Below are 16,915 nucleotides of genomic sequence, written 5' to 3'. Positions count from 1 at the left end.
ATTCATAACCCTAGAGGGTCACAAGATAAAGAATGACAAGTACTCGCCAAAAATGTTTGTGTTTGTGTAGCAAGGAACAGGAGAATGGAGTCATTACACTATCTAGGCAGTTTTTATACTTAGTCATTTTACAAAGCTACTGATAATGGACATGCTATTAGTGCAGTCTCCCCTTCTCAAAGATACGCTTAATGGGCTCTAAGTGCTGGACAAGTACTGCCTTTAGAAAACTAACTTTAAAAGAATATATGTAATAAAAGCCATCATAGAATGATATTTAGAGTTTTTCTGAGTTGTTATTTCTTAACTTTGCTGGAACTTCAATTTATATGGCAAAAATAACCTTTTCATAATCAACAGTAGTTTATGGCCTCTCAGTCTCCTGATGTTTATCAATCTTCCCCCTCCATCTCCTTTCCTCCTTTTTCCCTTTCAGTATGTTCTACCCAGGGGCCAAAACATCCCTCTTGCCACCATGGTCTATGTGACCAGAGGTGCTAACAGCACAGCTTCTTCCCTACCACTTGTCAAAGCTATGAGCTGTCTTGACACTTACAGCAGGAATAAAAATGCCCCCATCACTTCTCACCCATCTCATCACTGAATAATTATGCCAGCCAGGAAAGACGAATTAGACGAATGTCTCTGCCTTAAGAGTCTGTGACAATTAGCAACGCCTCAGAAAAAGAAACCTCCCATCAATCAAGGCAGAGCTATACCAGGGTTCAGTGGTATAAATCCATAACACTACAGTCTCTTCTCAATGGATGCGTGTAATTAGCAGGCTAATTACAACTAAGCAGTTGTTTTATGTCCTATAACGTAAAACGTTTACACAGCCAGTAGTTTCTCCACTAGTATTTCACGCGAACAGAGATATCGCACGCACTTTCAGTCTAAACCACCATTTCCCCCAGGGAAGTAACTGATGAGTCCAAGAGAGCTGAAATTCAGTTCGGGATCTCCCCCGACAGCCTTACCTGTCTAGAAGAATTCAAGTTTTGCATGCCCAGCCCTGAGGCAATCCCGCCCAGGGTCTGATTAGGGAGTGCACTGTTTGAAAGGGGGAGCTTCAGGCTTGGTGAAGGCAAAAATGGTGAAGTAGTGGGCTCTTCCACTAGGCCGCCATCCTGATTGGAGAAAGAAAGGGTGAGCTGCGTGCGGCGCCCAGGAGCAGACAGCGCACAAAACAGTGTCCCATGGAAAGATAAAAGGGCACGGATGAATAAAAATATATTAAAAAAAAAAAAAGTATGAATAAGAGGGAATGAAAAGTATGGAGTGAAGGGAGAAGAAAGAGAGAAATAGGATTAAGGTACTGTTTTGCTTTACTTTGTTATACTTAATCCACAAATGTACAATCACCCTCACCCGCCTCTCCAGAAGGGAAGGAGGGATTCCAGCAGAGCTATCATGCGGCCATCTCCTCCTCCCCCCTAAGATTTTCTCCTCTCTCCTCCACCCAACTGAAAGGTGGAAAGGGAAGAGACCCAGCACATCTCAGGGAAGTCTTCTGTTAGTCTGGTAAACTCTCAGCAGCGGAGCACAGACATACGACACATGGCTTTTGCTAACCCGGGACTTGGGAAAGGCCAGATCAGCTTATTTGATATCAGTCTGCATTTGGTTCCACATCATAGCTCTGCTCTTAAAGCATTTTTGCACTAATCCCCTTTCCTAACTGAGACACATGAGCCTCTTTTAATATTCACATAGCACTGAGTTATTATTATCCACTATGAAACATTACACTCATAACGCACCCAACGAACACAAAAAATACTTAAAACCAATAATGATAATGTTGTCTGCTTAGCCTTCCTAGGAAAGCGATTAAGACACTGCCTGAACGTCCCCCAGGAGGAGGCAGATTTTAGCAAGACATAAGGAGCCCCCTCTGATAACCGGGTTGTGAGGAACCACGGTTGAACATGGATACGATGCACAGAAGGCAGCCTCCACGGGGGGGCAAACAGCAAGTCAGAAAATAAAATAAATCATATAATCCCCAATCAAACAGGTAGATATCTAGCTAGTATTACAGTGGGGTACCGAGTTCTATCTCAAACTGTGCTTTGATGTCTGGGAAGCCTGCGGCAAGCACGATCAAATAACACTGTGTACAAAGTAGAGCTCCAAAAACAGGCAGAGTGAAAAAATCTTGAATTTGCAATGTGCTGGACTGGTGTTTTCAGGCAAAAAAATCATTGCAAAGAAAGACTTTTAAACAGGTGAGGAGCTAGGTTATTTCAACCAATAAATTCAATGCCCCAGATGATTGTGAGAAACTGATAAACCTCTTTTGTTAAAAAAGCAGCCCAGTCCACTAACCAGATACCCAAACAAATGACCTAATGCAGCAAGCATGCTTGGTAAATTTTATGTTCTAAGTTAATCCTGAAAAACGCATTTTCAACAGCTCTCCTTTGATGCAAAGAAAAAGTTTCTTTACTATCAGGCAAAGTGACACTTGACATGCTATCTGACTGTCCTGAGGGGGACACTGACATTTTCTAATGATATCCCCAAGGCCTTTCAGCTCAGGATATTTTACATTCTGCTGGACATCAGTCACACTCCACAAACAACTTCAGCTTGCATGACAGTAACAGGTTCAAGGATTTCTCCTTAGATCACAGACATATGTTTACAATTCTACCCTTCCCCCTTTAAAGTGAAAATAATTTCAGGCTTCGTGCGTGCTCTCTCCTTCAGATGCCATTGTTTCCTATGTGAACAGACCTACTGACCATGAAAGAGCAACGCAATCACTCCCTGCCCCCAAAATTTATTCAAGTCTTGTCTCATTGACATTATTTTTTCTCATTTTGGAAACAGGCAGTGCCAGGGACGGTGGAGGACAAGCCACACTGGAGACTCAGGCATCTCATTTCCCCAACAGGCGGACTCTTGCTGCAAGGCCACCTTCACAAGTGTCTTCCCGGGCTGAACTGCAGCAAACGTTTTTTGTCACAAGTTTATAACATATTGTTCACATTCACTTTGTTCTTTTTTGGTTTTTAATTTGAACTTATCTTAAGGTGCCAACCGCGCTGCACAAATCAGTGCTCTACGAGTGGAGCTGAAATCAATTCATTTCACATAAAGTATTTCAGTCGGTCAACAGAAATGTACTCCTCAGTCATTCTCAACCTAGACTGGGTGATACCTTTACTGCTGACCATGGTTTGTGACCCATTATTTTTCAGGCTCTTTATGTAATAATTGTTTCCTGAACAATAATCGTTTCTACCTAACCTTTCCTCTTCAGTGATTTTCTTAGAAATTTATGTTACATTTCTCCCTCAGGCTAATCAATTAAACAAATCCCCTACATATGAATCATCAAAACCATGCTCAATCCAGCACTGCTTTTAACTTTTTTTTGAAGGGACTTGACACAACTGTAAAATCCTACCGGTAGTAGTGATTCCTTCTACAGTTATCTAACACAAAGCACCACGCTGGTGCTCAAAAATACATTGCTTTTAGGACTTCAGAAAGTCTCTCACAATAGTCTTCTGTACCAAATATGACAGAATGCAAGCAGCGTTACTCAAAGATTTTTTAGCCCTGTAAGATATAGACAATTTAGCAAAGGATTCCTGGACACTTTGGCAGTCACCTGCCAACAACTGCCACTTCATGAATCCAAATATCCCAGCAGACAGATGTAAGACTGATGAATTTGCCAGAGGTCTTTATACAAAGTGAGTTACAGAAGTAGTCAGTACAAAATACACATTAACAACTTATTAAAACAGAAAAAAAACTTTTCCAAAAAAGGAAGTTGAAGTAATAAAATCTCACTTCAAAATCAGTTCTCTTCAAATCTGACAGGAGTTAGGTACAGGCAAAAGATACTTGCAGGAAATGTAATACTGCAAGACGTACTCATCATTGGTATTTTTAATTTTGAAAACACGAGAAGATGAAAGAGGTTTCAAAATTTGGAAGGTCAAAAAAGAAACAATCACTGGATCACAGGAAGCAGAGATGGAGGAAAGAAGAATTTAAAAGTCAACCTTTAAATTCTAGGGATCACCATCTAACTGCAAGGCCTACAAAAGTGTTCCGGCATAATGATAAAATATCCCATTCGTTATCCACAGACAAAAAGGAATCACACTCACCAGAGACAATTGGGATCAGAATGTGAAGGACAAGGCTGAAAAAAAACCCAACAACCACTATGTTTGAATGAGAAACAAGGGAAAAGCCTAGTCAGAATATTTTTGGAAGAACGTGATTGCAGCCAACAGGCATCAAAAGACTTGTAGACCTGGATTTCTCACTAGCAGAGAAGAGCTGTGACACAGAATAAAGAGTATCTGCAGCAAGCGCTGAGGAACAAGTGAAAGCAAACATTCAAAGGCGATGTTTAGTTGCACAGATCATTACTAATCCAGAGAGAACAAGGAGATCAACGGGTCCAGAAGTAAATGTCAGGGCTGGAAATTATGTCTCCTCAAATGCATAAGGTTAAAAAAAAAAAAGAGGAAGTGCTGGCTTTACCTGTCAGAAAATGCAGGAAAAAAATCAGGAAACTCAACTCAGGTGAGCAAGAGGCTGAGAGAATGAGCTGAGGAAGAGTGGTAGGAATGAGCACACTAACCCAGCTTACAGTTTCATGAAGAGGAACCTCGCATAACTTATTGAAGACTCAGCAAAGCTAAGGAAAAGGATAATGACTTGGTAAGACAGTAAGGAAAATAAGGAACATTGGCTGGAGTGCTTTGTGCAGCTGTGCAGGGAGCTTGTTCACCGACCAAGGATGACCTGAGCAGGAAGCAAGACAGCTCCAGGCTCTGAAATAGTACCTCAAAGGGCAAAAAGGTTTTGGAGAAGAGGAGTCGCTCTAGTCGTATGAGCTGTAAATCTGGAAAGAATTTCTTTGGAAAAAGATAGCTATTCTTAGAGTAGAAACTATATTTGTTTAATTCTCTTAGCAAGTTGCTCAACACTCTTTGATAGCTAACAAATATAGTTTGGGATTATCTCCTTTGTTATAGTAAAGTCACTGTGACAGATTACACCTAGACTGACAGACTTTACTTGCTGTATGAATATTAATAATTTTAGTACTGCCTTCTCGATAGTTGTGTTTAACATATGTTTCCATAATTATACATTATGCTGCACATAATGCCTCTCTCTCTCTCTGGAAATAATTTTACTGCTCAAGATATTGTTATCCTAGAAAAGAGAAGGTTAACTGGCATGCATGCATTAATTTTGTGACCTTCATCAGGAAAGAGATCTTTCAATTAACGTATTCATTAAAGTTTGCCATAAACAAATAGATTTACTGTAGTTAAGAATAAACTTTACATGTCAGGAAGGGAAAAAGAAGAAAGAAGACCCAGGTTGAGCCTTACATGTAGGAAATACACAGCAGTTCAGCAACAACATAATGGACATCACATCATTCTGATATAAGTAGGGAGAAAGAACAAATGTTATTACTCCCCCAAAAGCAGAAAAGCAGTTGTCTAATATATAATCCTTGGAGGAAACTGCCATGACACTAGATTACGCAGCACTGTGGCAGAATTTGAACTATCACAAAAACTTTCGGTATACAAGGACCCTCTAAAGCAAATTTTATACAGATGCTAATTTTCCCTCATTAATATAAATAATCTATAATTATGTGAGATGCATTTGTGTTGAATCAATTAACTTGTTTACAGTTTGCATTGTACCAGCAGAAAAACTCAGCGACTGTTTAGACTGTGATGACAGCAGAAATGAGAGCTGTCATTAAAAGGTCAGTATTCATCAGATGTCCTAGCACAGCACCACGCTGATTTTCTTAGCGCAACACCTCGGAACCCATCACAATACAAATCGTAACTTTAAGGGTAACGCTGTAGTTAAGACTATAAGAAAACACAGAGTGGAGGACTGGAAAGATAATTGTTATTCAGGGTCGGTAAAGCTTTTCATACGGTCTGTGTTAACAAGACTAGGTGTCATTACTGTCTCACATCCTGTAAACAGCTTATGTAAAATGAATTGGTTTCAGCAGAGTTTGTGAAAAGCACCGATTTCTGCATTCAGAAACCACCAACCCCATCTTCGTGAACATTTCAAATAACCTGTAAAATAAAGAATGGCACCAGAGACTGTTCTTTCCTTATTAGTAATTTTTGGGAGGATTCTGAGGTGATTTGGTGTGTCTCTAGGGGACTGTGTGTCAGGCTGTAAATCTCATTTCCTACTGAAGATCTGGCTGCGCTTTTCCCTACATCCTTTTCTTTAGTCACTTTGAATCTTGGACACCACGAGCTCCTGGAGCCTCCTCAGTCATTAAATGGTGCTGGAAAATTTGTCATATGTGATCACAGAAAAGGAAGCTCACTGGAGAAGCTATTTATGACTGTGCAAGTCTGCACTTTGACTTAACAAAAATACCTCAGCTCCTCATTCCTATTTAAGTACTGAACTTTCACCGAAATCTATAAGGAGCTCAGAACTAAAACAGGAACTAGGAGCCTAATTCTTGAAGATTTTGGCCTTGGTCCTGCCTGATTGTTAATGCGGGTAAGTGTCACTGACTCTCTGGACTCTTACAGAGTGAAAGGCTTTCTGCACTCCATTTCTTTGCTTTTCCCATTTCTAGTTCCATTGCATTACTGATTCCTTAGTCTTCTTTTCCAGTGTAACACTGGGGATGACCATTGTTTATTTCTATGTGGGAATCAAATCACTGGTCCTTTCCACAAGGACTAAATTCTCCACAAGATTAAAAAAGAGAAGAAAAAGAATAAAAAGCAGTATGTAATTATCTATCAGACTTCTCTCTACACCTTTCTAAACAGACAGTGGAAATCATCAATATTTCTACCCAGGGTACAGTTTTGACTTGTATATTACATTCATATTTCTAAACTTACCTTGTCAAGGAAGGTGGGGCGGTCCATGGAAGACTCTTTGGAGATTGGTGGTGGGCGGCAGCCAAGGGGTTTGGTGACCATTCCATTATAGTCGGTCACTCCCATTCCACGCTTGTCCATTTCCACCTTCTTTTCCAGCAGAGCACCTTCACAGAAAGGGGAAATATATTGAAAAAGGTGACGCAAAGACAGTGAATCTGCCAACAGTAGTTCAGAGAAGTAGGTGTTGCTTACAAAAGCAAGAAAATAAATAATATCCAATTGATCTGGATAAAAGCAAACTCTCAGAATCATGAATGGTTCCTGTGTTGCTTTAAAGAAAGAAAAAAAATAGTTACACAGTACTTACTCATGGCCTGATCGAGATTCATATTGTTGCTCTTCAAGGCCTCTTCTGCTGGCTCTCTCTGTCAAAAATACAGATTATGTTAAAAGAAAAAGCGATCATGCTTATATGATTTCAAAGCAAACTGAGAAAACAGGTATGTCTCTCAAATATTGGATTTAATATTTACTCAGAGGCACAAATAATGTCCGCGCACATTTTTTTTCCTGCTTTTACCAATTCCCACAATTCAGTTAGTTTCAGTATGTCAAGTAAGTACCCTTCTACAAGGTAAAATCATAATCTTCTATTTAAATTTCTTCCTGTTTTCTATGGACAACTTAAATATGGCTATGATATGCTTTTCTCTTTAAAAAAAAACAAAACAAAACAAAACAGCTATACTCTAATTTCACCTGTTTAATAAGGGGAACAGAAGTGGAATTATTACTGAAGTTCAAAGTGACACCTGTCGTTATAAAATTCTGAACTTTCAAAGTGCTATAAATGTCATCATGCAAAGTACATCACCAAACAATCCCAGAGAGCACTCTACTAGCTTATGGTAGATTACTGAAATTAAAATAGATGTCTAAATTCAGGTAACAGAACTACTTCCCGGCCTGAAGAAGAGACTGAAGATCTTTTTGTAGCTACAGTCTGAAACACTGGAGGTCAGAACTACAAGCTACAAAAGCTAAGCCACAGGTGTGCTAGCTGTGAACACTACTCACAGGGAAGCCCATGTCTGTGAGCTGTTTTATCAGACGGTTCATGATCCAGGCCTCATCTTGCTTGCTAGATGTCTTCATGCCCTTAGTGAATAAATGGGAGATTCCATTAGTGGTCTGGTTCCCATATTCACACTAGTGAGACGTACATAAAAGAGATGGTAAGTTTTTCTTATTAATAATACATGCTACTGAAAGATGTATTAGTACGTTAATTCAGAAAGTATTGAAGAACCCTCCGACCAACGTAACTACGATTCTCTTCCCCCACAAAGTGTACAAATTTTATTTCAGTTGAATAAGTGTTCAGTGTACTATTTAGTATTTGATTTGCTCACCACTGAATTAAAGCCACCTTTGAATTTACGTATTTCATTTTAATCCTTGGCAGAAAAACAGAATGAAATACAAATTTCTGAAATAGTACAACACTTCCTGAAAAACATTCCCAAAAACGATTTTGCAACCTTGAAGTTAAGAATGTTACTCAGCGTATTTTCTTAAAAACAAACAAGAGCGTCTAGATAAACACCTTTAAAAGATCTCTGTGCAGCTTTTCTATCACAAAATCCTTAAGAAGTCTCTTCCTTTCAGTTCTCCAGAAAGTACCAAGGGACAAGCGTGGATTTGTTTTGGGCTGCGGACAGTACAAGAAACAACCATACTTGATCAAATCACTGGCCTAACTGTTGGCTAATGGAATAACAAACAAACTGGCTAAATGCATTCCCAATTCCTTTAAGTTACAGCCTGGCCTTGTCCTGAAATAAAGACTGCGCAATGGAAAACTTCCTAACACAATTGGCTATGCTCTGGATTGAGTGCAGCATTAATACAAGTTTGCTTTGTTCTCATACCAGTACACACCTTACAATTATCTATTTGTTCCTCGCAAATAGGAAGCAGATATTTTTTTGTTGAACCACTTCATCACAAACTACTGTTCACTGTTCTACCACCATGGAAAATGTCTGAACGCCCCCTTAAACACCTTTTCTGCTTCTGTTAATGCATTATCATTTCTTCAGAATACAAGGAAGCTTATAAAACTTAGAGAAAACAAAAGCAGCAACAACAAAACCTCCCAAAGCATCTGACATGCTAAAAGTCAAAGATCTCCCACCTTCCCCTGTAAGCAGGTAGGCTGTACTTGAGCCACTGTAGTGGCAAGCTGTGTTTGTCTTCAGGTGTCAGAGGTCTAATTTATGAGTTGACATGTAATGCAACAGAAAATTTGTGACAACTGATTCTAGAAATGTTATACTAATTCCACTTATCTCTAGAGACTATCTTTATTTTGTCTTACCTTTTGGAGTCCTTTCTTCGGGGCGTTCCCCCAGGAATTACAGGAGGAGCTGCTCTCTTGTGAAGCAGTATTATTCCACACATCTCCTTCCTCATCTTCCCACTGACTAGTACTGAGATTCACTTCATCCCCACCACTGCCCCAGCCTTCTTGCATAGATTTTGAAGCTGGAGGGAAAGGAAAGAGGGAGAAGAAAAATCAGATTCAATTTCCTGCAAATTTTACAGAAATATCCTCTTATGCCATAGCCAGTATCCTAACATTTGAGTATTTTCAAGAGATATAGAGGTTCATCAAGTAGCTTAATTAGCATTAAATGATAAGCACTTCTTTGAAGCTAGCAAGAAAGAAAAGTTCTCTAAATACTTAACAGAAGAAGTAATCCAGCAACAGCAAGTCTAGCCTTTTCCTGAACAAGTAAGATCTGTGGTCATGGTCATTCCAGTCTCCTAGGAACAAGGAACCAAAAGTATGACCACACGCTTGTTAAGTGCTATTTTGCTTTCAATGAATCTCACCATTTAGCTGCCACATTCTTCCGATGAACAAAACCAAATTTCGAGGTCACTGACAGTCAGAAACTCATTCCTATCTCAGAAGAATGGGATCTGAAAGGAGCACGTGGGCTGCAGGGAACACTAAGTGATGAGGTTGTGCCACCTCGTTCCGTTTTATTCTGTTTAAAGCTGAGATTACTCATCTTAAAACTTCTCACTCCTCTTTTTAGGTTCTCTGGGCCTTCTAACTCTCTCTCAGTATAGTATTTTGCAGGAGGGAAACTTAGAAGACTTCCACAGCCAAACCAGACGTCTAAACCAAGCACTGCAGCCTTCAGGGCATTTAGAGATGGAGGATTTTTATGAAGTAACGTTAGTTAGGAATCGTGAAGCAGTAAGTAGTTCAGGACCTTCCTGCACCCTGTCGATGGTTTTAATAGCTGAAGAAGATATCCACTCCCTCAATTTCACCGAATAGTGAGGTTATGACTAGTCATTCTCATGGGTCGCTTTTCCTACCGGGATCAATCCTATCTTGACTGAGCTCAGTTGCTTCCCATTCCAATACAGGTTTCTTTTCGGCACCTAGGGATAAGTACTGTTCACGTTCTTCTGCAGCTTCAGAGTTTCTTGCATCTCTACTATATTACTTTTGAAGTACACAAAAATACTCTAAGGAATACCTTTAAATTTACCAGACTGATGCACTATATTATTATTTTTGTATGAATTTGGCATCTGGAATATCAACGTTTTGAGACAGCTAATGGAGTTTTGAGAATGAAACAATTAAGACAGTCTCTGATTTAAATGCACAGGAAACCAGAACTGCTGTATAGAAACACTGGCAGAAACAACCACACTTTGTCTTTTTTCCCCAGGCTCTTCACGACAGTGACATCCATGCACGTACCTGGTTTGCACAGTGCTGGGGCAGCAGCTGGAGCATTTGTTCTTCCGTATGTCCCTGCCGACTCGGCAGGATTATCTCCCCACCCTGTACCACTGCTGGGGGGTTTCCCCCATGCTGAAGTGCCATTATCAACTGCAGCAGAAGGGGATGACGGCTCTCCCCAAGAAGCTTCGCTCTTTGTGTGGACAGTAGGCATTTCTCCCCAGCCTGCTGAAGCAAGAGGAAGGAGAGAAGAACAGTGACAAGAGGAAAGGTTTCTTTTGTCAATAATTTCAAAGATGGACATTTTATTAAAGTCTTTGGAAAGAGCATGAACCAGTAAGTAGACACAGTGACTCTAATTAAGCATACAAAAAAAAAAATCCCTTTGATTTGGTTTCAAAAGTCTTTTCTTAATTGAATAGTAATGCCAAGCTGTCAAGACAGAGTATTTTTTAACACAGCCAGGAGCGGTCAGGCTGCCACGTGAGCACCAGACCTGGTCCCAGGGCAGCAGTTGCTTCCAGCGTGACTTTTCAGCGCAGAGCAAACAAGGCTCGGGGAGCACACGCAGCTGCGCGAGCATTCGGGAGACCAGGACCCAAATTTGAGTCGGGCCTTGTTCCACTGAAAGGTTTTTAAGCTATTTTAATTCCTTTTAACGATTTACAAATTATCAAATCTCTTTTCTCATGCCCTACGAGTAAGCTGGTACTTGTTTCCTACCACTTTCGATGTAATTATGTATATCGTATGCACTCCTTAAAGCTTTTATTACAGCTTATGGTTGACTCTGTTCCCTACGTACCCCTTCATCACTGAGTCTCTACATTATAATAAATGATTTTTAAAGAGAACTAGACAAAACTGCTATTAGAATCTATAGTCAAAACATGAGGAATGGCAGGTAGAAGTCACTGTTTTCCTACAGAATGTTACTTTAACTCATCAAAAAACATAAGCTCCTATACAGAAACTGTCTTAGTCTGGGTTGGCTTGAATGTAATGCGCTTAAATCCATCTGACACCGATTTTAGCCCTGAAGTCAAATGCACCAGGAACAGCAATATAGCTTCTGAGTCCTAAGAGCAACACTGACCAACACAGCAAAAGCATAACCTGAATTTAAAATGATCATTACATCTTAAAAAAGGTGGTTTTTTTTTTCTGAAGAAGCACATTTGGATCATAGATGGGAGTTCAAGGTACTTTTTAGAAGTATACAAAAGACACATAACAGGCAAGAAAACAGAGTTTCTACGTAGACCTGGTATTAACCTGTTTTTCTACACTTACCACAAAAAGCATTACATTACATGACAACCAAGATCTCAGAAAACATTGCAGAATTCGGTGTGCTTAGAAATTCCACTGCTAATTAGGCTGCTAATTCAGGAACTTGCCCTCTTTTCATTGGAGATTGATATTAAGTATGGGTATTTTATTCAGATCAGCTACTGCCCTGCCAAATCTGTAACGTCTAGCAGCTCACAACATGGAAACAGATCTGGTAAGAAAGAAACTTGGTTCTGCTGCTACCCAAAACAGTGTATCATTACTGTTCTTAACAGATTTTTATAAATTAAGGACTAGATGCCTCCTTTGCTGCAGCACTATTCCTTTTTTGCTCCCCAGTGCTATCTGTAAAAATACTCTGGAAAGGCTTCAAAGAGCAGAAACAAAATTTTCTGCACAAACTGACACCTCCAGTAGGTACAAAATGGCAAGGAAGTTGCCAGAAAAGAACTTTAAGAGTACCTTGAAATACATTAAACTAACTAAGCAACAGTGTTTTACTGAGCAACAATTTAGCAGACTTCTTGCTAGACATCTTTGCAGAACTTACTGATTTCAACAGAATTTCTGTTACTAGAAACTTTAGGCAACATACGCCACCAACAGCAACTCAAACACTGGCTAGCAGTGAAAAAAAAATCCTTTCAAATAGCTGGGGTCATATCTGTCCTCCACGCCAGTGTTACCGTATTACGTATTTATTTTAGGCTCTATTTCTTAAAGCAATCGTGGTTCTCTCAGATACTGATAAGAGTCTACACGACATAAAATATATGCAAACTAAGCCTACATGCTCAGGACATGGAGCTTAATAAAGCTCTTCACTACCAGCAAAATTCATTGTGTTTTAAAACACACACCTGAAACAACCCAAAATCTCCATTTCACTACATTGATTTCCATTTGAAACAAAAATACTTTGTTCTAAGCTCTATCAACGCATCTTAAATTTCTGGTTATTTTAATGTGTGTGCAGAAGACAAACTCACAGACACACGTGTATGTATAGAAATGGAACCTCTACTTAAACACAACATCTTCCTTGGTGTTGTACCTCAAGTACTTGTTCAAGTGTTCTGCTTGTGTCTTTAAGCCAACTTTATTTAAGGAACGCTTTATTTGAATTTCTGCCTCGCTGCTCAGGAGGCAACCTTGTCAGGCAACTGCATTTATTTAATCACATCGGCATCTCAAAAAAGATTAATGGCAGGCAAATGAAACAGAAAACAAAACATCTCTCAAGTACCCACTAGAATACAAACACAAATAGAGTGTAGAATACCAATATTTCCCTTAGTTCATACAACCTATACTGGAAACTCTAAGTAATGCAATTTATGAAGTCAACCTTAAAACACAATTCATGTGTTGAAAAGGCAAAGTGTGCTAGCTTGTGGAATAAAAACTCAAAAGAACTGGTCCTTCTGTTGCTTTTTACTATAAATTCAACAACATTGATTAAAGACCACAGATGTGTAATGTCCAAGTTATTTTAAGTGCTTTAAATGCACTGAGCAGTAAATAATACGGGATTACAAATAATGAGGGAGCCAGCCTTTACTACAAGATAATACTTGCAAGTACATAAAAGCAAACAAAAATACATCAACTAAAAGTTTTCAAAACTACCTTAACAGATCAAATGAAGCGCAGGAAATCAGTAAATAAAACCTGAAGGCTGCTGGCGAGTAACTTGTGCACTGCAAAAATTAACCTGTATGTAAATTCCAGAGTATTTCTCAATCATGAACCTGTTTTCCCCTCTGTAGTGAGTATGTGCTGTCTTAATGTTACTGTCTCTGTGCTGCCTTTTTATGACTCCATATGACTATTTTAGAAACTTAAAAAGGTGAATAAAGTTACATTTTTGAAGGAATGATACCAAATTCTACAGGCGAGAGGAAAAGAAGATATTTACTTTGTATTCTCCAGGGGAGTCCCTTTTTAAAATAAGGTTTTAAAATAAATTTTAGAATAACAGATTTTTAAAATAACCCTGTATGCTTCATATTTGAAACAGACACAGGTGGAATATTAGTCCAAAGAGTTTGTCTCCCACCAGCCTGACTTGGGCAGCGCGATGCTTTCCAGTACTGTCGTGTACCTCGCAACAAAGGCAGCTCCCAAATGGCATTACAGTGGGTTGAGTGAACGCAAGAAGCTACTTTAAAGTTCCTTTACACAGCTGTTTGGAAGGCAAACACCTTCACAGGGTCTCAAAATCTGAACCTGCCTAAAATTTTCAAAAATTATGCTCAGAGAAAACTTGTTTTTCTTATGAAAATACGCATATAGGCTTTCCTGATGAAAATATCCATGCCCTAAATAACACCCAGATCTGCACGAATGTTGTTCTGCCACAGAATAGGTTCCGTTAAAGGGTTCTTTGGCAAGAAAGCGAGGTTTTACTACTGAAGTTTTTAAACACTGTTAGAATTGCAAGGAACAAAAAGATCAGAGCGCGTAATAAACATGGACACATTGGCAGAGCTTTGTTTTCTAGAAATAAAAACATAATTAACATTGGGCCTCAGCCAACAGGAAATCCTCAAGGGAAAGTGAAATGTTAACTAGGCTGTGGCAGGATGCAGTTGTTTTCCCTCAAAATAACCCTATAGCCATTTGGATGGCAGAAACTGTTTTCCTTGAAGTTGTTTGGTCCGTGATAAATACCAGAGCGTATGACTACAATACAGGCCAGCCAAAATATTAGAACCTTATGTAGCTGAAAAAGGAAGAAATTAGGTAGAAAAATGAGATTGTTCACTAAATAGTCACTAGTTAATCTGCTAATAATAGAAAAGAAATAAGCTACAGGGGAGTGTGTGTGTGTAAAAGGGAGATATATAGAGATAGATATATAGAAAGAGTCACCTGTAACCCTTAACCTTTCAAGTCTTCATTTTCTAAGGGGTATTCCAGTTTATGTGGTGGAGCTCCATGCTTTCTTACATTGCTCAGCATTAGGGAAGCTCTTATTTGGCTTTCAGCAATGAGATCCACCTTGCGTGAAAATAGAGGGCAGGTTTCTCAGTATCACCCAGCTGTCCCCCAGAACTTGGCTGTTAGCGGGCTGAGCACCCACAACAGGGTTTTAGGTTTTTACATAAGCATCCTGAAGGAGCTCAAAACTGATCTGGTTTCAAATTCACCCTGATGAAAGTTCAAAGTAAGGAAAATGCATCACTTGCATTCTCTGTCTCACATAAATTACACGCTATGAATGACACCTAAGTTGCCACTGAGACAACGGCACTGAATTATAAAAGGAACAACAGAGAGATGTTCAGAGCTTTCAGAATTTAGACCTGGTTCAGATTTTTAAAACTTAAGCTCCTTGCTCTCTAGGAACCACAAAGACCTTAATTTTCAACCTAAAATCTCCACAGGGAAGCCTACGTTATCTTTTGTTGTTTCCTTTCTCAGCTGGAGGACGGGCGGTTGGAACCCTGCCAGTCTCTACCTACCCACTGGGAACAGGAAAGCATCGAGCCCATTCCTCAGCATTTGGAGGAAGGATCTGGTGCCGTCTGGGATCCAAAAATCTCTCTTTTAATCATCCCTGTTTGCAAAGCCTTTTCTCACTTCTTATTCCTCTTATATCAAAGTATTATGCACAAGTAATTTAGATAAAAATTGAATCTAAATCAAAACCACTGGCTTTCTGCTTATCTTTCTGAATAATTCACCAGTGGTTTGGGACCAAGCTCCTATAACCAGGAAGGACTACGTTTATCACATTATCTATCACATTATCTATCCCTTTTTTTTTCCCCCAAACAGGAAAAGAAACTCCTTAGAGCATTATGCATTTCCATCAAGTGTGTACCAACATCTGCTTCCCATCAATAGCTTTTAAGTTCTGTATTCAAAGAATTTTGAGAACTTCTGGGGATGGGTGACAACTTGAATAACAAGACTGTAACTTGGCCTCCAGTTCTAAACTAATAAACTTAAAACCCAAATGGGACTGCTACTCCTTTGTGAGCAGCTAACTAGTGCTGCACAGCAAAATTAAAATCCACTTCTTTGCTTTCAGGATGCGTGACTGTGCCATCTTACAGCTACACCAGACTTCCCCGCTAACACAGGAACAGAATCCAGGGTTCCCTACTCATTATATTCCCTGAATAACAGGGAATGATAAAAATGACTGGCAAAGCACGTCATGACCCATGCAGAAGATAAAATGCCAGTGGTAACTACTTAGTTCAAGTGTAGTAAGATTTTAGATGCGCACTTAACCTGAGCCCTATGGCACAGCCTTGAACTACACAGCCATGCTTTGCATGGAAATGTTGTACATGGAAAAGAACCGTTGTTGGATGAAATTTGGTTGTGGATTACAGAAGTCTCCTGCCTACAGGATACTGCAGAGGTTGGAAATGCACAGCCAACGGACAGGGAACTAGAGTAGGAAAAAATAAGGCTAAATAGCACAACAACGAACTGTAAGCCCATGTCCGTGTCGTAGGAAAGCCGCTCATTACTGGCTGCTCACCTTTTAGCTGTCCCAGATGGGACATGATTTGTAGATGTTTTAAGTCTGTGTAAATGTCCGCAAAGCCCAACAGGATATTGCTCTGCAGCTGCTACGTGCTACACGCAGCGTTAAAAACAGGGCTCCTGCCCTTTGAACGGGGAAGCTAACAGGGTCATTGTAAATTATGTTTTTTGCTCTCACTGTGTAAGATAAGCCCAAAACCAGCCCCTCTCAGGCACAGTCAAAAGTAAAGATGGGCATAACACAAAGACACGGGACTGCTCCTAGCCTCCATTTGCAGATTAAACAAGAATCCTTCAAAACACGTCCATGGTCTTTGTGTCTGTACCTGTGTACACAACTGTAAGCGTGTGTAAGCAAAACCACACAACACAAGGCCTAACTTACGCCCTCAATAACTTGATCTAAAATTTAGATCATCAGAACCGTATTTTAAGTTGTCTTCACTATTACTCACTATTACTA

General features: G+C 39.6%; 1 protein-coding gene across 9 annotated transcripts in view; it reads right to left on the bottom strand.

Moving 5' to 3' along the window:
• The window catches only part of TNRC6C (trinucleotide repeat containing adaptor 6C), a 107,454-nt gene that overhangs the window by 19,425 nt on the left and 71,114 nt on the right, over window positions 1-16,915 (bottom strand). For 4 of the 9 annotated variants that reach the window (XM_068413590.1, XM_068413592.1, XM_068413593.1 and 1 more), the window contains 6 exons: window positions 10,672-10,881; window positions 9,262-9,428; window positions 7,959-8,039; window positions 7,249-7,306; window positions 6,900-7,045; window positions 981-1,130 (listed from right to left, as the gene is read on the bottom strand). In XM_068413590.1, the coding sequence (XP_068269691.1) occupies window positions 981-1,130; window positions 6,900-7,045; window positions 7,249-7,306; window positions 7,959-8,039; window positions 9,262-9,428; window positions 10,672-10,881 (812 nt within the window). Of the gene's footprint in view, window positions 1-980; window positions 1,131-6,899; window positions 7,046-7,248; window positions 7,307-7,958; window positions 8,040-8,487; window positions 8,593-9,261; window positions 9,429-10,671; window positions 10,882-16,915 lie in introns of all 9 variants that reach the window. The other 5 variants (XM_068413595.1, XM_068413596.1, XM_068413598.1 and 2 more) reach the window with 3 other exon arrangements.

The sequence above is a fragment of the Nyctibius grandis genome, chromosome 15 (genome assembly GCF_013368605.1).
Source record: "Nyctibius grandis isolate bNycGra1 chromosome 15, bNycGra1.pri, whole genome shotgun sequence".
NCBI classification, from domain to species: domain Eukaryota; kingdom Metazoa; phylum Chordata; class Aves; order Nyctibiiformes; family Nyctibiidae; genus Nyctibius; species Nyctibius grandis.
Note: the sequence above shows the minus strand (reverse complement) of the source record. Positions and strands in the feature narration are given on the sequence as shown.